Source organism: Schistocerca gregaria, chromosome 1 (genome assembly GCF_023897955.1).
Source record: "Schistocerca gregaria isolate iqSchGreg1 chromosome 1, iqSchGreg1.2, whole genome shotgun sequence".
In the NCBI taxonomy this organism is placed as follows: Eukaryota; Metazoa; Arthropoda; class Insecta; order Orthoptera; family Acrididae; genus Schistocerca; species Schistocerca gregaria.
The window spans coordinates 1,028,753,853-1,028,778,247 of NC_064920.1; the positions used below are offsets into that span (position 1 = coordinate 1,028,753,853).

At 40.3% G+C, this 24,395-nt stretch overlaps 1 protein-coding gene across 1 annotated transcript in view; it reads left to right on the forward strand.

Moving 5' to 3' along the window:
• LOC126285417 (short transient receptor potential channel 4-like) overlaps positions 1-24,395 on the forward strand; it is a 214,960-nt gene that overhangs the window by 116,906 nt on the left and 73,659 nt on the right. The window contains exon 9 of the mRNA XM_049984823.1: positions 17,548-17,787. Within this exon, the coding sequence (XP_049840780.1) occupies positions 17,548-17,787 (240 nt within the window). The remainder of the gene's footprint in view (positions 1-17,547; positions 17,788-24,395) is intronic.

The window sequence follows — 24,395 nt, forward strand, 5'->3', positions numbered from 1 at the left end:
TCATTATTAAACCTACTCCTGCATTACCCCTATTTGATTTTGTGTTTATAACCCTGTAGTCACCTGACCAGAAGTCTTGTTCCTCCTGCCACCGAACTTCACTAATTCCCACTATATCTAAATTTAACCTATCCATTTCCCTTTTTAAATATTCTAGCCTACCTGCCCGATTAAGGGATCTGACATTCCATGCTCCGATACATAGAATGCCAGTTTTCTTTCTCCTGGTAACGACCTCCTCTTGAGTAGTCCCCGCCCTGAGATCCGAAGGGGGACTATTTTACCTCCGGAATATTTTACCCAAGAGGACGCCATCATCATTAACCATACAGTAGAGCTGCATGCCCTCGGGAAAAATTACGGCAGTAGTTTCCCCTTGCTTTCAGCCGTTCGCAGTACCAGCACAGCAAGGCCGTTTTGGTTATTGTTACAAGCCCAGATCAGTCAATCATCCAGACTGTTGCCCCTGCAACTACTGAAAAGGCTGCTGCCCCTTTTCAGGAACGACATGTTTGTCTGGCCTCTCAACAGATACCCCTCCGTTGCGGTTGCACCTACGGTGCGGCTATCTGTATCGCTGAGGCACGCAAGCCTCTCCACCAACGGCAAGGTCCATGGTTCATGGTTCTTTAGGTTAGTTAGGTTTAACTAGTTCTAAGTTCTAGGTGACTGATGACCTCAGAAGTTAAGTCGCATAGTGCTCAGAGTCATTTTTGAACAAATCGACCAGTGAGAAGAACAGGTAACGAGCAACTGCATTCTACTTATTTCAACTCACGGATCTGAATGTTTGCATTAATAGTGCACATGTAGTATTCACGCTTCCCACTTCTCACTTGGTGTATTGCTAATGATGTCATGCCGTTTCGCCAGCTGTCTGCTCGGAAAGCCAATATCGCATGCCTTGGGCAGGTATCTCAGTATACCAAGCGATGTGGAGCACTTAGTTCTCTTATGAAAAGCTATATTCTCCAAGACTTTTGAACTTTGCCATATTAGTGAATATACTCGCTTATACAATCCTCACCCTGTTCCATCCATACCCGCATTAACATTACGTGGAGTAACGTCGAAGTTCTTCATTTTTGGAGCTTTACCAGCAAATAATACATCTGTGGAATGTTACTATGGGGAACCACAAAAGTCGCAATGTCACTGCGATGGCATGGGGGTCAAATGGCTACACAATTACTGAATCTCTTTTCGGAACTCTACCTGGTACAGACACATGCACATACCACAAAAAAGATTGATTATTGGTGTATACGCTTTACATATGTTGTGCAACTGCTGTATTTTGTTTACATTCATGTATTTGCTTATTTGTGCAGTAAGCTTTTTTTATCCAAATTCTTGCCTTATATCTAAAGCCATATGATATTCCAAGAATTCTGTGACGATGGAGAATCCTGACAAGTGCTTGCATTATACTTCAACGTTTCCGAAATGTCTATGGCATAAGGACGAAAGTTTTTGTTGTGACTGAAAACTTAGTCAGTGTATGGAAGGTATAGTGAGTTACGTATTTTTTCTGTGAGTAGTATAGAAAGTGATTCGGTTTCTGAAAACGTGCAATAGGCTTTCATCAGAATTAGACAACATTGTAAGTAGGCTGTTTAAGTTTTTTTATTGGTAACGCCGCCGCCACGTAGCGCTCTGTATGAAAATCACTGGCTGTGCAGTCGGTGGCTGGTTGGCATTGTTGTAATACTCGCCATTGTAGTGTTGGGCAACGGCAGCTGGATGCTAACAGCGCGTAGCGTTGTGCAGTTGGAGGTGAGCCGCCAGCAGTGGTGGACGTGGGGAGAGAGATGGCGGAGTTTTGAAATTTGTAAGACTGGATGTCATGAACTACCATATATATTTTGACTATTAAGGTAAATACACTGTTTGTTCTATATTAAAATCTTTCATTTGCTAACTATACCTATCAGTAGTTAGTGCCTTCCGTAGTTTGAATCTTTTATTTAGCTGGCAGTAGTGGCGCTCGCTGTATTGCAGTAGTTCGAGTAACGAAGATTTTTGTGAGGTAAGTGATTTGTGAAAGGTATAGATTAATGTTAGTCAGGGCCATTCTTTTGTAGGGATTTTTGAAAGTCAGATTGCGTTGCGCTAAAAAAATATTGTGTGTCAGTTTAAGCACAGTCTTGTACAATTTTTCTAAGGGGACGTTTCATATGGCGACCCTGCCAGGATACCTCACTGGAATCTTCTGATTTTTTCTTGTAGTTTGTGTAATTAATGTAGATTTTTTTTGTTGCTAGCGCGTAATCATAGAGAGAATTTCCTTTGTAGTTGCAGTCTTTCATTGTTGTACAGTAAAACAGTTGTGGCATGCATGTAGATTTGCACCAAGTATTTCGCAGCTGCGCTTGCAATTAAGTAGATATTATTTTCAGTGCTATGTTAATGTGTTCTCTTATTTTTGTTCTTCAAATTGTGTTTTTCTGTGTTGTCGTGTGAAAAATTGTGACAATAATGGCGTGTGAAAAACGTAACACTAGGCTCCAAAGTAAACTGAGAAATGACAGTGAAGACGAAAACAGTGTGTTAGCGTCACCATGTAATGAATTCACTAACGTTCAAAGTAGTAATTTGGTAATAGCGCATAGGGAAATGGAGCGGGTTGCAATAATGGTGTAGGCAGTGAAACAATTAGTGAACAGGGAAGCGTTATCGATCGATCGGTCGGCAACAGCTCGCCTCAGGATTCCGAAATGACAGGACACAATCTTGCAAATACTGTAGATTCAGATTTTGCGTCCTCACCGTTTTCTCAAATAAATCAAGACACATTTTCTGCTTTTCAAAATGCGAATATTGCCGGTTCAAATGCACTGCCGAAAAGCACTGAGGAACATGTTTCAGACACCAGTGCACTGTTATTACAGTTAATGCAACAAATGGGAGAAAGGCTACAAAAGTTAGACACAACGCTTGAACAAATCAGAGACAAACACTGCAACAGTTGGATACAATGGAACATAATCTTCGGAAGTTAGACACCACACTTGAACTAACACGTGAAGATTTAACTACTGAGTTACATAACATTGAATCGAAATGCCAAAAAATCTGCAATGACGTAAAAACACAAATTTTTTGAGCATTTTCAACCTATTTTTTCGCGGCATGAAAATGCATTACAAAATCATGAAGCAGCCATAAAAGAACTGCAAACTATTGTTCGTAAAAATCACGATACCTTGCAAGCTAAAATGGACTCAGTTGCATCCACCGATTCGGTTGCGCAACTTGCAAGAACTCAGGAAAACTTAAAGGTGACAGTAGATTCGATTTCAACACAAATGGACACTCTGAAACTTGGTTCAGAAAAACACACTGAGGAAATGTGTTCACTATCGGAGAAAGTAGCCGAACTTTCAGATCAGTTCACTAACTTATCTACAAAGGTAGATGATGATCTGAATGATACAGAAGAGTGCGAACAAATTAGGAAATTCAAACAAAATCAGAATCAAATTAATACACAACACCAAAGAGAAATCCGGGAAGTGCAAGATCAGCTGACACAGGTAATACAAGAATTACGTATTTCAGAGGACAGTCGCGCTCCAACACGGGAAGAGGGACTTAGAAATACGGAAAAGCCACAAAATAATAACACAGGGCATTTCAGAAATTGTGAAAGAAATTGGCAAGGTGCACCGAATTTTGAGATGGAACTGCCGACACGACGTAAAATGACCGATATGCTACTCGCCGACACGATGAATTTGACTATAAACTGTTCATTACTGCACGTAAATTCAAAACATTTAAGAATTCTGGCAACGACATTCATCCACAAGCGTGGCTCCATCAATTCTCTCATTGTTTTCTTCCCAACTGGTCATTAGAGCACAGATTAGAATTTATGTGTGGCTACTTGAAGAATGAACCAGCTGTAAGAATGCGATCGGTCATTCACGATTGTCATAGTGAAGGAGAATTTTATCATGCCTTCCTCTCAGCATATTGGTCTCAAGCTACACAAGACCGAGTAAAACATAGCATCATAATGATGAAACATTTCGAACAATCTGAATTTGTTAAATATTTTGATGACATGTTACATAAGAATCAGTATCTTTCAAACCCATACAGCCCCTCAGAACTCATCCGCATTTGCTTAATCAAATTACCTGAACATTTACGACAGATTATTTTAGCAGGACGATGCAAAGACGACATTGAAGCTTTTGAGGGACTGTTACAAGAACTGGAAATTGACACTGACAATCGCGGAACGCGAAAACAGAAGCACAACAATTACAGGTCATATCCGTCGCAATTCTGCGATGAAAGACATAACTGGACACGACAAGGGTATTCTTACAACGCAAATCGTGAACAAAACAGACGCCACCCCCTTATGACAACCGTTGGCAGAGTAGTAATAATTACAGGGAAAGGTCGTCTCTCCGCGGTAATGACTAACACAGAGAGAATCAGAGACACAGACAATATGGGAACCAAAGTAATTATTATCAAGGGAGACAGAATAACTTCATACGTAACGGTCCAGCGCGCAGTTACGATTCAGGGAGAAATTCTCCACCACTTAACCGACAAGAAAGAAACTACAGGAACTACCGACATGACGACAGACGATATAATCATAACGACAGACCGGAATTTCATCAGAACTGGCGGGATTCAAACAGAGCAGGGCCCTCTCGGCAAGGTGAATTTGTAGAAGTTAGGTCTCCTAATCCCAATAACGACGCGCGCCAACAAAGAAACAGACAATGACTCCCACTGCCTGCAGGTAGCCGCGTGCGCCGCCGGGCTCAGAGAAAAATAACATAAGCTAACCCTGAGCAAAATTCCAGTGTTCCTTACCGACGTAACCACATGATAATTGCTTTTCAGTTGACAGTCTGCGTACTAGGAAGAGTAAAGGTTTACACCACATTTTACATGTAAAACCGTTTATTAAGAGATAATCTGCTTTTTAAGTTTGTCTTTGCCATAAAACATTTCACTTCACATTTGTAGTATGTTTTGTCACACTGAGAAACTGTTAACATGCAACAATGTTTTGAAGTTAACTATCCAGTCTACAACCTAGGGAACATTTTTAAACAGAAATTACGAATGCATTGTTATAGTGAACAGACGACACAGTGTTGTTATTTGTACATTCTTGCTTGTTAGTTGCACGATTACGTAACGACTGTAAGGCTTACATACTTAGAACATATACTGTTAATGAGTTTTTAATGCAACATTTTGGTTTACTTGAAAATACATTCTGGATTTAAAGTACTTTCTGTGAGATACCAGATGATACAGTGGTTAGTTTATGTGACAACTACACGATTTTATCACGACGCTGCTAATGAGTGACAATTTACAATGTTGCTTTTGCAGTTTATCTGTTTTATATCTGCACAGTTTTTCTGAATTTTTCTGGAAAGTAAAACATATTTTAGTAGTAACGTTTGTGGTTGTGGTATAGCTACAATGAGACAGCCTTTTCTGTAGCACAACAATACGTACAGTACAGTACTTACTTCATCACGGCAATAAGCGTAATAACTAAGATATCTATACGCAAAGCATTTCAATTTCGTTTATCATGAGGTAAATACATTGACTTCTGCAGAACTTAGCTTTCAGAGGACAATAACTACGACACTTCCACAGAGATTGTCTTACAGCAAGACGCACATTTAGCGCTACAGGACACGCATTAAACTATTTATTTTTCAACATATTTGAATTACAAAGAAAGTTTTCCGTGATACATTTCATTCCATTGCTGTAATCTGTAACACCTGAGGATATAATTACATTAATCCTCAGGGGGGTACACGCTTACTTTGTGTACCATGTGTTTGGCAAGCACAAGGAGCCCTAGCTAATATGGTATTTACTTATACAACTTTACACATCGGTACCATATTTCTCTAACACATAAATTACACAGCTATCTGAGAATTTAACTGACAGACAAACTATTTTTTACTACATCAGTGACAGATGTTTACGTAACTAGACACTTGGATAACTTCACACTTATGAAATTGTATTTTGTCTGTACTGTGTGAACCCTTCATATTTTTTTTGGAACCATTGTGATGCTATGAGAGCTTTGAATGATGTATTTGGTATGGGATCATGATGTTTAAAGTACGTTTGAGGTAGTTGACACTTTTGACATGAGCAGAGAATTTTTTTTAGGTTTTGAAATTATTGGAAGAAGCTATGACGATTTTGAGATTTGGCAGAGGTTTTATGATGTTATGATGACGATGTGTATTACGCTGTTGCGGTATGTTTATGATCAATAAGCTGATGCTATATGAGTTATTTGATTATGCTACGTATCTGTTATGATGAAATATTGAAGAAGTGTCGACGAATAAGGTAAGGAATAATGAGTAGTGGTTAGGGACTCTGATTTGTAAAAAAGGATGTTGGAAACCAAGAATCGTACTTTAAGAGTTATGAAATGTGTGTAAATGCGTAATGTATCACAATGCCAACGAAAATTTTTTGGACTCTGTTGTATTTATAGGATTTTGTTTCTACAGATTTGTAACACAAATTCTCAACCTGTGAAATATTTTTATATGAGACTGCCACTGTAGCGGAACTGGTGTCGTAAATATTTCGATAAGACAGTTAAGTGACCACCTGCACATAATGCGTCGTGGGCACCCAGCTGCGCGACAACCACCTGACAAAAGAAAGCCATTAGTGTGTGCCTTTCAGAGGCACAGGTAAAAAAAAAAAGGCCATTATCCTCGCTATTGACATTCCTTTGTAGAAAGCACCGCAAATACGACACGCTCATTACTGAGAAAGATACTTACATCTGACACCTGATTATAAAAAACGTCTTTCTACGAGAGTTGAGAGAATTCTACTAACTTATGAAATGTCACATGACTATTGAATGATATTTTTATGCTTTGTCCATAGTTGCTTATTTCATTTGATATCTGTTTTCCAGCGGTGTTGCAGCATTGGTTTTATAAAATTAAATGCATTTGCTAATGTGAACACTTTCTGTCGACAGATCTATTAAATAATTATTTTATGATCCACATTCTTCGAAAAAGGAGCTCTTGGAATGGAAAGAGCAATAAGAAGCGACTAATAACAGTAACTGTATATATAATTTTCTTTTCAAGTACTTGGTAATTTGTTGTAGCATTAGTTTTTGTGGTGCACCACTTTAATTGCATAGACATTAAGATGTGAATAGACATTGTCCTTATCTGCATTGTTGTCTTTAGTGTAACATTTTTTCTGCTTGAGCTTTGTCATGTTTAGGTATAAGTTATAGCATTTGCTGCGGCTGTTTGCCATTCATAGTGCTACTGAATGTCACTTTGTATTACTAGGTTAAACCAATTTTATTACTGATTTATTTTTCTTGTTTGCTGCGCATTGCCTTATATTAGTTGTAATATTGCTGCCTTTTTTTGCCAGTTTCCATTTTTTTTATCATTGCTGTTTGTGTAAATTGTTTTGTGCTGCTGCATTGCCTCGTCCCTTAGTTAAGCATCTGAGCTCAGTAGATTTAAGTTAGCTTAAGAGGGGGTAGCCTATATAAGAGAATGAGTTGCGATGGATTTGAAGAAATGCAGTGAGAGGTTATATGAGAAAAGTACAGAAAGCAGGTATAGATAGGACATTTTGGAAATAATGAAGAACGAAGGGAGATCTCCAAGAAGTAAATAAAGTTTTATTTGCAAAATACTGCAGTAAAACAAACCCTGCCCTTTCCTTGTGTTATCCCACTATGTGTTTGTGTACCCTAGTGTATTTATGTTCTTCCTGTCTTTATATGTTTATCTGATAAGACTTATGTTGCAGAATTTTTCTAATACTAAGCTACATTCACTATGATGAGGAATACTGTTATCCTCAAATATAATTTGCATTAATAACATGTTATTTACTTTGTAAAGATGTTTACACATTATTTATTCTGTTTTGTTCTAATGCTCATGTGTGAAGTTGATGTTTCAAAAGTTATTCTGATATTTTATGTATGTACTTATGTCGTAATTTTTGTAACACTGATGTATTTGCTATTTCGATTCTTTTGTAAAGCCTGTACTACTACAAATGTTATCTGTATTGTTACGTTCTTTAATGATATATTTTGTCCTTTGTTATTGTATTCTTATGTTACAAAATTGTAATTGACACCAGTTCATCAAATTAAGTAACTTGTAAATTACATTTCACTTCACACGTTTCTGTTGGTCATAGTATATGCACAATATGTGAGAAGTAGGGACTGATAGTGTTTGCAAGTGTATTGATAGTTCAGCAAGGGACTGGTTAACAGCATTGCTGGTTCTAAGGACAGTTCCAAAAACTTCTGAGTGGACAAGTGGTGGGTTATGGACTTGCTATATTATCCGCAAGACTCTTCAATGGTGATTGTGCGCCTGCACAGTCAAACAGATGGCTGCTGGCTGTCTCTACAAGGACTGAAGTGGGTCTACACCTTTGATGACTCCCCAATACCATTATTTCTACAAGAACTGCAGTGGGTCTGCATCTCTGATGGCCCACCAATACCGTAATCTCTACCAGGACTACAAGGGGTCTACTCTGTGATGACCTACCTACCAACATTCTTCAAAACTTCGACTGACTCTGCTGTGGGTTTGCTCTGTTGTGGCCCATTACCTGTCTGCATGTCAAGACTCAGCACTGCCTTTCGTTGGAAGGACAACACTACTTCTTCAAGACTGCTTAGAAATCCACTACTTCCAAGTGCAATTTCTTTTATTGCTCAGACTTTGAAAAAAAAACACTGCATTTTTACTGTGATGAATGATCAGGACTGTCTATATGGACTGTGAGAAAATTTTAGCTTTTGACCAACATTGTATCGATAAGTTCATTTCATTTCTTCGTTATTGTAATTATGAAAAAAAAATTCAAATCTGTATTGGCCACTGCCCATAACAATTTGTAAAATTTTTTTGTGGGGAGCATGGGGGCGTGTGCAGTCTGTGGCTGGTTGGCATTGTTGTAATACTCGCCATTGTAGTGTTGGGCAGCGGCAGCTGGATGCTAACAGCGAGTAGCGTTGTACAGTTGGAGGTGAGCCGCCAGCAGTGGTGGACGTGGGGAGAGAGATGGCGGAGTTTTGTAATTTGTAAGACTGGATGTCATGAACTACCATATATATTTTGACTATTAAGGTAAATACACTGTTTGTTCTCTATTAAAATCTTTCATTTGCTAACTATATCTATCAGTAGTTAGTGCCTTCCGTAGTTTGAATCTTTTATTTAGCTGGCAGTAGTGGCGCTCGCTGTATTTCAGTAGTTCGAGTAACGAAGATTTTTGTGAGGTAAGTGATTTGTGAAAGGTATAGATTAATGTTAGTCAGGGCCATTCTTTTGTAGGGATTTTTGAAAGTCAGATTGCGTTGCGCTAAAAAAATATTGTGTGTCAGTTTAAGCACAGTCTTGTACAATTTTTCTAAGGGGACGTTTCAACATATACACATGCACATACTCATGAAAACACAACTCACACAGACATGACCACAGTTTGTGGCTGCCAACGCCTTTTTGACCGCAAGCTTACAGGATCCCAGAAGTGTCCGATTTCACCCATCTACTTTGTCCCACGACGTCATCCATACTGGGGAAATGGCTATTCTAAGCATCTCCAATGTGGCGCCTATGACGTCACTACACACACAACAACAACAAACACGAAAATACATACAAATAAGACAATAACATCTCCCTCCAAAAGTTCATTCACACTAATAGGACAACCGTGGGAAAATGGCGGTTTTATGGTGGGGACGAGCTAATTATAACAAAAAAAACACCACTATTCCAAAATGCTAAAAAAAATTACGAAATTCCACTACACCAACCAAATCTACAATTCTCTTGACCTACATAGCTGACGATACCAAAATCCAACACCTACAACTAAAACTACGAAAATTGTAGTAGGACATTTCCCTTGACCCGTATAGGTCATCCACAGCGGACGATATCAAAACACCAACATTTCATTTTCCAGGACTGTATATACGTAAGGGAAATGACCAATTCCGATTTTTGTAGTTTTAGTTGTAAGTATTGGTGTTATCATATCGTCAACTGTGCTTGACCTATACACGGTGAGTCACCTAACGTTTCCACTGGATATATTGCGTGAACCACATCAAATACCGACCAACCGATTCCACAGACAGAATGTGAGGAGATGGGCTAGTGTAATTGTTTAATACAAATCATACAAAAATGCACGGAAGTGTGTTTTTTAACACAAACCTACGTTTTTTAAATGGAACCACGTTAGTTTTTTTAGTACATCTGAACATATAAACAAATACGTAATCTGTGTCGTTTGTTGCATTGTAAAATGTTAATTACATCCGGAGGTATTGTAACCTAAAGTTGACGCTTGAAACCTCCGACGTTCAGTTGCGTGTTGTAACAAACACGGGCCACGGTTGGCGAGCAGCATCTGCAGGGATATGTTCACGATGACGACCGTGTTTACGAGTGCGGCTGTAGTGCACTGTTGTGGTTTGGTCTAGCTGTTGCAGTGTCCGCATGTAGCACTTGCTGCTATGGTTATTCTGCATTCATCTCCGCACACAGACCAACTGTAGTACACCGTGTTACCAGACGTTTGTGATAGTGTAGTGTTGTAGGAACTGTGACCATGGTGTATTCGAACTATGAAAAGGCGGAGATGATACTAATCTATGGCGAATGTCGGCGAAATGCAGCTGAAGCCTGCAGGGTATATGCAGGATGGTACCCGGGCAGAGAACATCCAACATGCTGCACATTGCAAATCATCTACCGCCAACTGTATGCAACAGGTATGGTCGTAGCACGCAAACGGGTCAGTAACAGGCCCGTCACAGGAGAAGCGAGTGCAGTTGGTGTGTTAGCTGCTGTTGGCATGAACTCACACAAGAGTACACGGGACATTGCGAAAGCCGGTGGACTGAGTCAAGGTAGTGTCATGCGCATACTGCATCGTCATCGCTTTCACCCGTTTCATGTGTTGCTGCATCAGCAATTACATGGTGATGACTTTAATCATCGAGTGCAATTCTGTCAATGGGCATTAACAGAGAATGCGTTGCACTTCTACCTGTTTACCGATGAAGCGGGTTTCACAAACCACGGGGCAGTGAATCTACGGAACATGCATTACTGGTCCGTGGACAATCCTCGCTGGCTCAGACAGGAAGAGCGACAGCGACTGTGGACTGTAAATGTATGGTGCGGAATCATTGACGACCACCTCACTGGTCCTCACTTCATTGCAGGGGCCCAAACAGCTGCTACATACACCGCGTTTCTACAGAATGATCTGCCAACGTTGCTCGAAAATGTCCCATTGGAAACTCGTCGACGTATGTGGTATCAGTATGATGGTACACCTGCACATTCCGCAGTTAACACTAGGCTGACCCTTGACAGGATGTTCGACGGGCATTTCATAGGACGTGGAAGACGCATAAATTGGCCAGCCCGTTCTCCTGATCTTACACCTCTGGACTTCTTTCTGTGGGGTACGTTAAAGGAGAATTTGTACCATGAAGTGCCTATCACCCCAGAGGATACGAAACAGCGTGTTGTGGCAGCCTGCGGCGACGTTACACCAGATGTACTGCGGCGTGTACGACATTCATTACGCCAGAGATTGCAGTTGTGTGCAGCAAATGATGGCCACCACATTGAACATCTATTGGCCTGACATGTCGGGACACACTCTATTCCACACCGTAATTGAAAACGGAAACCACGTGTGTACGTGTACCTCACCCATCATGGTAATGTACATGTGCGTCAGTGAGAAAGACCAATAAAAAGGTGTTAGCATGTGGACGTAATGTGCTGTTCCAGTCTCTTCTGTACCTAAGGTCCATCACCGTCCCCTTTGGATCCCTACGTAATTTGGTACTCTCCGATACACACGATCGAACAGTGGAGGAGTGGTACTCAAGCGTCAACTTTAGGTTACAATATCTCTGGATGTAATTAACATTTTACAATGCAACAAACGGCACTGATTTCGTATTTGTTAATATGTTCAGATGTACTAAAAAAACTAACGTGGTTCCATTTAAAAAACGTAGGTTTGTGTTAAAAAACACACTTCCGTGCATTTTTGTATGATTTGTATTAAACAATTACACTAGCCCATCTCCTCACATTCTGTCTGTGGAATCGGTTGGTCGGTATTTGATGTGGTTCACGCAATATATCCAGTGGAAACGTTAGGTGACTCACCGTGTATAGGTCAAGCACAGTTGACGATATGATAACACCAATACTTACAACTAAAACTACAAAAATCGGAATTGGTCATTTCCCTTACGTATATACAGTCCTGGAAAATGAAAACCGAACACATTGACGCAAGTGAATGGTTCAAATGGCTCTGAGCACTAAGGGACTCAACATCTGTGGTCATAAGGCCCCTAGAACTTAGAACTACTTAAACCTAACTAACCTAAGGACATCACACACATCCATGCCCGAGGCTGGATTCGAACCTGCGACCGCAGCAGTCGCGCGGTTCCTGACTGAGCGCCTAGAACCGCTAGACCACCGCGGCCGGCGACGCAAGTGAGTAAAACCTGTCATACTTGCACTGAACACTGAAAGAGGGGAGTACATGCAATGATCAAACGCTCAGCACTGCAGACACACCAGAAACCCTGTCATCGGCCATGGAATGTTGCTAGCTGCACAGCGGTTGATCACCACCAGAGCCAGTTTGCGTTGGTGAACGGAGCTCCGTCTGTGTCAGCAACATTGTTAGCAGAGTGTACGTGAACTGTTTGGGTAATTCACAGAGCTTGAGCAAGGGCGAATAGTGGGCGTGCGGGAGGCCGGTTGGATGTACCACAGAATTGCACAACACATGGGGCGTGAGGTCTCCACAGTGCATCCATGTTGTTGCCAGTGGTCAGCAGAAGGTGCACATGCCCATCGACTTAGGTCCAGGCAGCAGCGTGTTGCCAGTGGTCAGCAGAAGGTGCACATGCCCATCGACTTAGGTCCAGGCAGCAGCGACACACAGACGCACGCCAAGACCATCACATTCTACGAAATGACATACTGGAATGCACTGACGCTTTACAATAACTTAGGGATACCGTTGCTCCAGAAGTATCAGCTAGAACCGCTCGCAACTGTCTCCGTGGAGCAGGGCTACAGTCCTGTGTACCTTTAGGATGTCTTCCGCTCACACTGCAACATCATTCAGCCCGCCTCCAGTGGTGTCACGATACATGTTTATGGAAGGACGAAAGAGACATGTCGTCTTCAGTGGTGAGAGTCATTTCTACCTTGGTACCAATAACGGTTGTAGGCGTCTGTTGCGTCATGCAGGGGGCACCAAAATCAGAAGTGTATACAACAAAGGTACAATGGGCCAACATATGTCATCATGATGTGGGGAGCAATAACCTACACTGGCCGTAACCCTCTGGTGATGGTCGGGGGGACAATGAAAAATGCACGGCACATTCAAACCCTCATCCAGCTCATCATGTTACCATTAATGGAGCAGCAAGGTGATGTGCTTTTCCAACAGGACAGTGCACATCCACACGTATCCCATGCCATCCAGTGTGCTCTTGAAGGTGTACATCAACTACCCTGGCCAACATGATCCCCAGATCTGCCCCCCATTGGGCATGTTTGGGACTGGATGAAACATCATCTTGCGCGGTCTGCATGTCCGGCACGAACTCTGGCTGAATTGAGGCATCAGATGGAAATTGCATGCCAGGCCATTCCGCAAGACTACATTCAGTATCTCTATGATCGTCTCCATGGGAGAATTGCAGCCTGCATAGCTGCAAAAGGAGGGTACACACGATACTAGTGCTGACATTGTGCATGCTCTGTTGACTGTACTCACGTCTGTATGGCTCTGTCTGTGTGAACATTTGTCATATACATCCTCAAGAATGTGTCAAAAAATTTCCCCCAGTTGGGGCGACGAATTCATGGTGTTCGTTTTTCATTTTTCAGGAGTGTAGATCAACCACAACTATTGATACAAAAAAAACACGTACAACTACGAAAAATAGAACCAAAACCACAACACCTCAAAAATCTAAACATCAAACATAATTAAAACACATTCTATACACCATAAATACACAAATCATCTCAAATCGCGTAGAATGCACACACACACACACACACACACACAAACACACACACACACACACACACACACACACACACACCACCTAACGAAAACGCCAAACATGTGCCATCACAAAAAACTCACTGAAAAAACTTCCAAACCTTACGCCCTGAAATACAAATACTGCAAACGACTTCACACATCCAACACCAAAGCTCAAATGAACCCAATAAAACACATTACCTTCAGCATACACACACACGCCACCAGAGGGCACCAAACCTTATGCCCCAAAATACAAATACTGCCAACGACTTCTTACATCCAACACCAAGGCTCAAATGAACCCAATAAAACACATTACCTTCAGCATACACACACAAACCACCAGAGAGCACTATCAGACACAAGACGACATCAACAAACACGACCAGCTCATAAACTCCGTGCCGTAGTGACGTCACACACTACAACACCCCTATGTCAAAGCAGACGGGTGAAATCGGATGCTTCCATTGACAGTCTTTTTGTTGCACCTACATCCAACTCAGCATCTCCACTGTATGGTGAGTAGCAATCTATTCTTTTCATAATACTGTCTTATTTTCCTTACTGTCACTCCCTGTTGTTTTATGGAATTATCTGCTGCTGGGGGATGCAACTAAAGCAAGGAAAGTATTCATTCGAAAGTTGTAAGCAGTATAAAGGCTGGGTAAAGTAGAGATCTTATTGAATATCTTGGAATTCTTAGACTCACTTCCCAATAAACTTTCTCTTAATTGTATTTGTTTATGATAGTAAAAACCAGTTTTGATTGCTTGAGATTCGTACAACCATTATACAAGATATAATGTGCTTGTAGTCACTTTGTGTAGGGTTCTAAGTGTGCTCTGTATTCTGATCAAAAGTTATTCAACAATTTTCCATGTGACATAAACAAAGAAACTGATAATGACTATCAGTTCAAAAGAAACTGAATAACTTAACTTTTTAACCACTCCTTATTCAAATTAGCTGATTATCTAAGTTCAAGGACTGTGGAATCTTGTTAGCTATATGACAAGCAGCTATGTCCATTGCAAACAAGCTTCTATTCTTAAAGCACACAAACACCTTTGGTTGATTTTTCTGTGTTAAAATTAGTTTGTGTAGACAAAATAATTACTAGCAGTTCAATGAACAGTTGTCAAGACTTCTAACAGCTGGTTTTCTTTGTTACTTCTACATCCTCATATGCTCTCCATCATGGTGGTATCCATGGAACATGATGAGTAAATGAATAATATACTGCAAAAACCAAATAAATGAATAAATAGAAAGAAGACTGTCTCATTAAAGATAAACCTGTTTTAAACTCTTCACTGTCTCATTAAAGATATACCTGTTTTAAACTCTTCACTTTTCTACAATCTTCTAAAATTTGTGTATCTTTATATTATACCTTTAGGTGTGCTAATCTCAAGTTACACATACATGGGTGGTTATGACACAGGTATTGAGGAGCCCAACATCAGTGGTAACAACACACTGATATGTAATAGCATTTATTATTTTGTCTTTTTACTTTTTACACCTTATTAAAGAGAATTTAAACTTTTGAAATGTGGTACTACAGAAAAATGCTGAACATTAGCTGGGCAAATTGGATAACTAATGGAGACATACTGGGAGAAAAGGGATTTATGACACAATTTTGTTAAAAGAAGGTATATCTTGACAGAGACATCCTGAGGCTCCAAAGATTAGATAAATTAATGGGGTGAAACGTTGGGGATAAAAACTGCAGGAGGCCAGAGCCTGACTAAACAGTTAATACAAATCATAGAATTGTACGGTTGTACATATGATATTGGACAGGTCAAGAGAACATATTTGCAAGTAATTTTTAATAAATTGATTTTACATTATTTTGTAAAGAGGAAGTTAGCTATCTTTAACAAAACGATAAATACAGATGTTGTATAGTAAAATAGAAACAGCTAATACAAATGTAATAGTAAAATAGTCCAGTATATTTCATAGACATGCACAGAATATAGTAATCCAGTATATTTCATAGACATGCGCAGTATACAATTTTCGGACCTAATTGAACATTAATCATAAAATCGTTTACAATTTTAACCCCTTTCAAAAAAATGATCAACTGTGTAAAAGGCATGGTCCAAGAGATTTTTTTTTTAACTTGTGTGTGAAGGCTCTTGGGTTCTTTGTTGCTTTGATTTCATTTGCTAAATTATTATACATTTGTATCCCAACATTTAAAACACTTTTTTGGTAGCAGGTAGTTCTGGACTGAATCATATGTAGGTCAGATTGCTGCCTTGCTGCATAGTTATGAATATCTCCATTGAATTCGAATGTGCAGTCATTGTTTAACAGGTATCACTTGACAAATGAGATGATATTATAAATGTAAGCAGAGGGCAGTGTCATAACGCCATTTGTTTCGAAATGTTGTCTGCATGATTCGTTATGTCCTAGGTTACATATTATGCGAATTGCCTTTTTTTGCATTTTGAAAATATATCTATTTCCAGGTGAGTTCCCCCAAAATATGATTCCATACTGTAATTTAGAGTGGAAGTAAGCATAATATACATGTATGAGAACACATTTTGTGACTGATTTTTTGACTATCCTTAAAATGTAACACACAGTTGATAGATTTTTTGAGATATAATTTGTGTGAGTCTCTCACTTAAGATTTTTTTGAAGCAATATGCCAAGAAATTTGACAGAGTACACACACATAAGCTCTTGGTTATTTAAAATCAATTGGGCATTTCTTGTTTTTGGGATGAGAGTCTGAAGTTGATGTACGTTGTTTTCTGTATATTTATAATCAGTTTGTTCTCGATGAACCATTTGCTGAGTGGCGACATAAGAGGTTTCACTTTTTGGTTGTGGTCCTCTGTATCAGTACCTGTCATTAGTATATTCTTGTCATCGGAAAATAGTGTGGTATGTCCTGTAGCAAGCTTTGTGCTTATGTCATCAATGTATAGCAGGAACAGTATGGGTTCCAGGATTGAGCCTTGTGGCACACTAGATGCTGGTAGTAGTAGTAGTAGTAGTAGTAGTTATGCGGATGTGTGAGGCTTGCGCAGGACAAAGGAGGAGAGCTGCATCAAACCAGTTCCCTGAATGAAGGTAACAACACAACATGAAACTGTGTGAGTGTCACGGATCCCATTTTGGCTCTTCCATTCTTCTTGTTCGATACGTTTACTTACATTCATTTTGTTTAAATTTTCCTCTCTGTCTTAGCACAAACGAGTTTTACAGTGCCTTACTGATCATATCCAGTAACTGTTAGTGTATTGATTGTTAGACTATACAGACAACTAACTACACTCCACCACTGGCTCAAAGCACCATAGTGCTAAGCCCCTCACTCTGTTGTAGGCCTGTGCCGGTTCTACCAGTACTATGAGGGTATGGTGCGAGTGGATCCCGTCAGCAAAACAACCACGGCACAGATCAGCAGCTTTGTGAACCCCACAGCCACGCTCAAGACGCTTTTCTGGGCACTGTTCACCATGTCACCCCTGGAATCAGCTGATGTTGTGATACAGAACCTGCCAGACACAGACGTCATCAACCGCCACTATTTCACTGAGACCATTGGATACATAGCTTTTGCATGTAAGTACCTCGGTCTACACTTGTATTTCATAGACTGCTGCATGTTGTATAATGATGGGATTCACTACTGATTTCAGTATTCCATTGTCTATTTGATGTTGTGTGGAATATAAATATTAATCACCTGCTTAATAGAGTACGTTGGTTTCTCGGAAACACTATAGATGGTGTAAAACTGGTACCAGGCACTCATGGCAGTGAAGTGGTGTCCATGTCCCAGCCAGTTGTGTGGAATCACTTCAGTAACCTGGGTCAACACAGAGATGTGACAAAATGAAATAAAGGGAAAAAACTACATTTCATTTATGGAACTGTGACTGACTTATTGTAAGGTATAGAGGAGCCATCCTGTTTGCAAGTGCATGGTCACACTGTGAAGAGCTTACCTAGTTTATTAGTATTTCAATGTGGACTGTCTAAAATGTCTTTAAGGAATGTAGTAGCACTTGAAGCCACGTCACATGGGTAGGAACAGTGGTCCTAAAAAGATCGTAACTCACGGGGACCAGAGCTGAGTGTCATGTATTGTCAATGTCAATCAATTTCAAAATCAACAGAAGCTGCTACTCTCAGTGAATGTAGAACCATCTCAACCAGTACATGAGAAAGCTTTGCAAAGGGGACTGTATATAAAGGACATTTGGAATCAGGTATCTCACAAATGGCTATTTCTCACAGTGGTACATGAAGCAGCATGTTTTCAGTGGACCATATGACACATAAACTGAACAGTAGCTAACTGGAGTCATGTAGTGTGGTCCTATGAGTTCTGATTTTGCCTCTTTTCAAATGACATAAGATGCAGAGTACACCAATAGCTCAGTGACGCACTGAATCCACAGCATGTGGAATATGTCATTCAGGCAGACAAAGCTTCCATGCTGTATGGGTCCACTCATGAATATGAACCAGAATGTTTATTTCAACATTCTTGGTGACCTATTGTGGCCTTTTGGTCTACATCTTCACGATCAGTATGCTACGGGCACTAACATCTTCCATGATGATATCAGCTATGATCATAGGGCTGCACAAATATGTTCCTGGGTGGATGAGAAGTCAGGCACTCTAATGCACCTCAGCTGGCACCCTAAATCATGCAATCTCAATGGCATTTGAAAGTCTGGGACTTTTAAAAGCAACAGGTGAAACACCAGTCAACATACCCATAGTTTGGTGGCTCTGTGGGATCTGTTCAACAATGAATGACTTCAGTTGGTTGTGCCCTGACTACTGTGAAGCATTTGGAGTAGGCATTTTGGAAGGGATACTGAAAGTCATGTTCAAAATATACTAAAACTACCTCAGGTATTACCCCCTCTTTTAAAAACCTTCCCATTGACAGAAAGTACTGCTTCTGTCATTACTAGACCACCTGAATGTGAGTGTCATGTCAGTGTTGGGGCCAGGGACCAGGGAGAATGCAGGGTGTTACTCCAGTCCCCTTAAACAACAAGCTTGAGATGTTGTATTTCACTGAAACTGAGCCAGTGAGACCCAAGTTGTGTAACATGCTGTATACCATGTCAAGGGGAGGTAGATGTAAAAGGGTAGGGATCTATTAACCACTGGTAGTCCAACATGCAGTGGATAAAGGAAACATTGATAAATTGGATCTAATGGCACGCTGCACTGTTACAACAGTGCAACGGCATTCAGAAAGAATTATGGGGAAAAATTGACAAGTAAACAGAGCATTGTGCATTGGTATCAACAATTAGGCAGCGGTGCTGTTTTTTCTCTGTAAACAGAAAAGTACCTGAAGACTAAGTGACGCAACCATGGAGACGGTGAATATGCAATCCAAAAAGAATCAGTAGTTCATGCAAGCCACAAACTTGAAATACTACAGCATATGCAGTTCAAAAAATTAATGGTCCATGCATGCCACAAACTTGGAATACAGCAGCAAACTGTGTGGAAGATTTGGCAACAGCAGTTGCATTTCATACCATACTATCTGCAGCCTGTGCAAGAGTTAAAACCAGAAGATTATGGACAGTTCCTTCAATTTTACGTCATAACACAGGAAGCACTGGAGGATGATAATTTCATCTCAGATGTGACATTCAGCAATGAAGTAGCCTTCTATTTATCTGAAAAGATTAATCAAAACAGTGCGAGAGGGTGAGGCACTGAACAGCAACATGAAATTGTGGTACATAAACGAGATATTGTGACAGACAAAGCTTTATGGGTTGCTTTTCTTCTGTGAGAAAACTGTGACAGTAACTTCCTACCTTGATATGTTGCAGTTTTTGTTGTTTTCATAACTGACTGCTGATTCTGAGAACTCATCTTCTAACAAGACAGGGTCTCCATGATTGGAGCATTATTGTTTGTTACTACCTAAACAATGAACTATCACTTTGCCGGATTGGGTGTAGTGGTAAAGGTGATGTAGTTCCATGAGGCCCCACCCCCCATCCGGCTTGAAGTCACCTAACATAACACTGTGTGACTTTTTCCTTTGGGATCACATTTTTGTACCTCACTGCTTTTGGAACATCTCAGATAATGCATCAATGCTGCTGTGGTGAGCACTGACAGGATATTGATACATAAGGTATGGAATGAACTTGACTACTGCTTGGACGTGTGTCACATGCCAAGGAAGCACTTATAAAACAATTGTAGAATGCAAAATGCAGACTTGACAACTTTACAGTTCTATTCATGTACCAGTCACATTGTGCAAGTGTTGTAGGAAAATTCTTGTAGAATGTAAATGTTTTTTGGATTAAAGGAGGCCAGACACCAATTGTTGAGTTGTTGTTAGGCACATGCAAAAGAAAGAAAACTTACTAGCTTTCAGAGTTATCCTTTGATGAACTACAGTAAAATGCACACAGAAAACACACACATGCATACACATGCCTCTGTCACTGCATGATGCAAGGTGGACTAACAGTGCCAATGCTTTGTTTCTCAGCAGGTGATGATTGTTGGGGGGCAGTGTCAGTTGGGGTGGGTAGAGGGAGAGGGACTGTAAGTGGGTGGTTAGCAGCTCAGAGGGAGACAGTCAGTTTGCCAGTTAGGAATGCAGGAGGGAGGGGTGGTGGGTATATGGGCTAGGCAATTAATGCACAATTGTAGGGGAAGGGAGGAGCAGTCCACACTGAAAGCAATGTGGGATGTGAACTGGTAGGGGGTGACAGGATGGTGGAAGGGGAAACTGTTAAGTGGAGGGTGCAGAGACAGTGGGTAACCTGAAATTGGGGCCAGGATGATTATACAAGTGGAAGACATGTTGTAAGAATCACTCCAATCTGCATGTGGAACACCAGTTGAGGAGGGGTGGGAAGGATCTTGAGTAGGATGTCCCTAATTAGGACAGGATGAGAGATAATCAAAGCCCTGGTGAAGGATATGGTTCACTTGTTCCAGTCCAGAATGATATTGGGTGACACGGGGGCACTCTTTTGCAGCTGATCCTTGGGGGGCGGTGCCGATCCTCACACACCCCCTATCCTCTCACCACCCCCAAGAATCAGCAACAAAGGAGTGCCACTATGTCACCCAGTATCACCATGGACTGGAACAACTGAATGGATTGGGTTCTCCAGTCCAACTGAACCAATCATTGACTTGAAATAATTATGTTTAGCTACTTGGAGACCAATTGTTCCCAAACAATTTTCTAATTTTTATGGATGACAATACGCCATGTCACCAGGTCACAATTGTTTGTATTTGGTTTGAAGAACATTCTGGATAATTCAAGCAAATGATTTGGTCAACCATATCACCTGACATGAATCCCATCAAACATTTACAGAACATAATCAAGAAGTCAGTTCCAGCACTAAATCCCACACTGCAACACTTACAAAATTATGGACAGCTATAGAGACAGCATGCCTCAACATTTCTGTAGGGTACTTCCAGAAACTGTTGAGTCCATGCCATGTCAAGTTGCTGCATTATGCTGGTCAAAAGGAGGTCCAACATGATATTCGGAGGTATCCCATGACTTTTGTCATCTCAATGTATACCAATTGTACTGCAAATATTGCATTACTTTTTATGTCAGTAAGACTACCAACCAGCTATCTACCAGATTGTATGGCCACTTCCACATTATTGCCAAGAACAAAGTTGGCCACCCAGAGGCACAACATACAGTTGAGTACAAAATGTTCAGTTTAAACAGCTGCTTCACAGCCCTGGCTATCTGGATGCTTCCCTATGCCATCAGCTTCTCTGAATTACACAGATGGCAGTTATCCTTCCAACACACCCTCCACTCCTGTAATTGTCCTGGCCTCAATCTCACGTAATGCATTGTCCCTGCATCCTTCACCCAACAGTTTTCCCTTCCTCCATCTTGTCAAGCACACCCAAATTCAGTCCCAAAATCACCTTTAATGTTTACTGCTACCCACCAGTCCCTACAATTGTGCATTACATGGCTAGTCCATATACCTGCTAACCTCCCTCCTGCATTCCTAGCCAGCAAACCACGTGCTCCCCTCGACCTGTTAGCCAGCCAACCCCACTCCCTTTCCCAGGTTCCCTCTCCCACTTCACACCCTACCCGACACTCCCCACCATAACCACCTGCCACAAAACAGAGCATTGGCACTGTTTGTCCAGCTGGCACCACTTAGAGACAGAGCTTTAACCCAAAAAATATTTGTACATGTTGTACTTTGGAAAATGCAGAGCTTTGAAAATGAATGAATCATTTATAGTAGCCCTCTATGAAAACATAACAATCCCTATTGCAATACTCCTTATTAGAATCAATACTTTTGTAAAGTTATGATGAAAATTACATATTCACAAACATTTAAGTGCAGCATTGTGCTTCACAATAATGCGGAAAATGTATGTATCCAGAGTGAGATTTTCACTGTGCAGCGGAGTGTGCAAAGGGAAATGAAACTTCTTGGCAGATTAAAACTGTTTGCTAGACCAAGACTCAAACTCAGGACCTGTGCCTTTTGCAGTCAGGTGCTATACCGACTGAGCTACCCAAGAATGACTAACGACCCATCCTCATAGCTTCAATTCTATGTACCTTGTCTCCTACCTTCCAAACTTCTCAGGTTTTGAGTCTTGGTCCAGCACACAGTTTTAATCTGCCACGGAATTTCAAGACATATAATTTGCCATTGCTGCAAGAAGCCAATCTGACTTAAAATCTCTACAAAAATTTTCAGCAAGGGCAAAGGAAACCTCTGAGAAGAAAACTAAACACCTAAAATCTACTAGTCCAATTTTGAAATTTTCGTTTTTAAATGTTGTGTGGTAGTTTTTTTATGTTTCTATTTTTACATGTGTAATAAACAATAAAGATATATTAAAAAGTAAAATTTGGAGTGCAGGACATATGAGTTTCTATAGCATTATTGTTATCATGTAATTAATATTATGTTCATTTCATGTAGTTTTCTGTTTAAATGTTTTTTTTTCATATATAGGTTGATAAAAATATGAATTATTAACAACCAGTTCCAAAGACACTCTAATTTGCTATTAAATGCCATAGTTATTTCAATTATTAACATTTAATACTTCATGTTACGCATTTTTAAACATTACTCAAGCCTCTATGCCAGTATAATCTGGAACTTTCAAAATGATAATTTCATATGAAAGCAACTGTACTACAAAATCTAGTAAATGTCCCTTTAGATTTGACTGTCTTGTTTTGGAAAATTATATAATTACAAAGACATTATTACAAGTTATTAAAATTTGTGACTCTGTTGATAGTACAGTGTGCTTAGTATCAGTTGTTATTTAATCTTCCATTCTTCCATATTAAATAACGAAAAATAAAATGTAAAATGTGGTCATGAGACATTTTAATACTCAATATAATGTATTGGGTATTACATTAAAAGTTGTGTATAGATTAAAAGTTATGTGTCTAATAATTAATTAAGTATTCAAAGCTGTCACGTTACAGAGTGCAAAACATTTTTAAATTGATAATTGCAATCTGGGGGCTACTGGTTTAGGGTTTCATGATGTTTGGTTTGTGGGACACTCAACTGCACGGTCATCAGCACCCTTACAAATTCCCAACCTTTTCTCAGTCCAATCTCGCCACTTTCATGAGTGATGATGAAATGATGAAGACAACAGAAACACCCAGTCATCTCTAGGAAGGTTAAAATCCCTGACCTCACTGGGAATCGAACCCAGGACCACATGCTTGGGAAGTGAGAAAGCGACCACTAGACCATGAGCTGCAGACAGGGTGCACGGTTTGGAGGAGCAAGCCCTGCAGGAAGATGGCACCACAACCTGACACTGTTCCTCTTCCATAAGGAGCATCACACCTCGCAAAACCTGAAGTTGGTGCCATGAAGAAAACAGTAAAGAGCAGGTGGTTCTGCAGCTCAGAGATTGGTAACCCAGCCCAAGTGGAAATACCGTAGAATCCTTTGAAGAAGCATGTCGCACCTAGACACTGTAGCAATGTTGTGGGATGTTAAAGGGAACTCATCAAGTGATTGGTCCAGATTGCTATCTAACTGAAAACAAAGCATTTCCTAGTGGTTGGATTTGAGATCCAGACCTACCAGAAGGCAAGAAAGTGTATCAGTATGAGAGTCAAGACCACAGGTTTGCTAGTGGTGAATGTAGTATGGGAA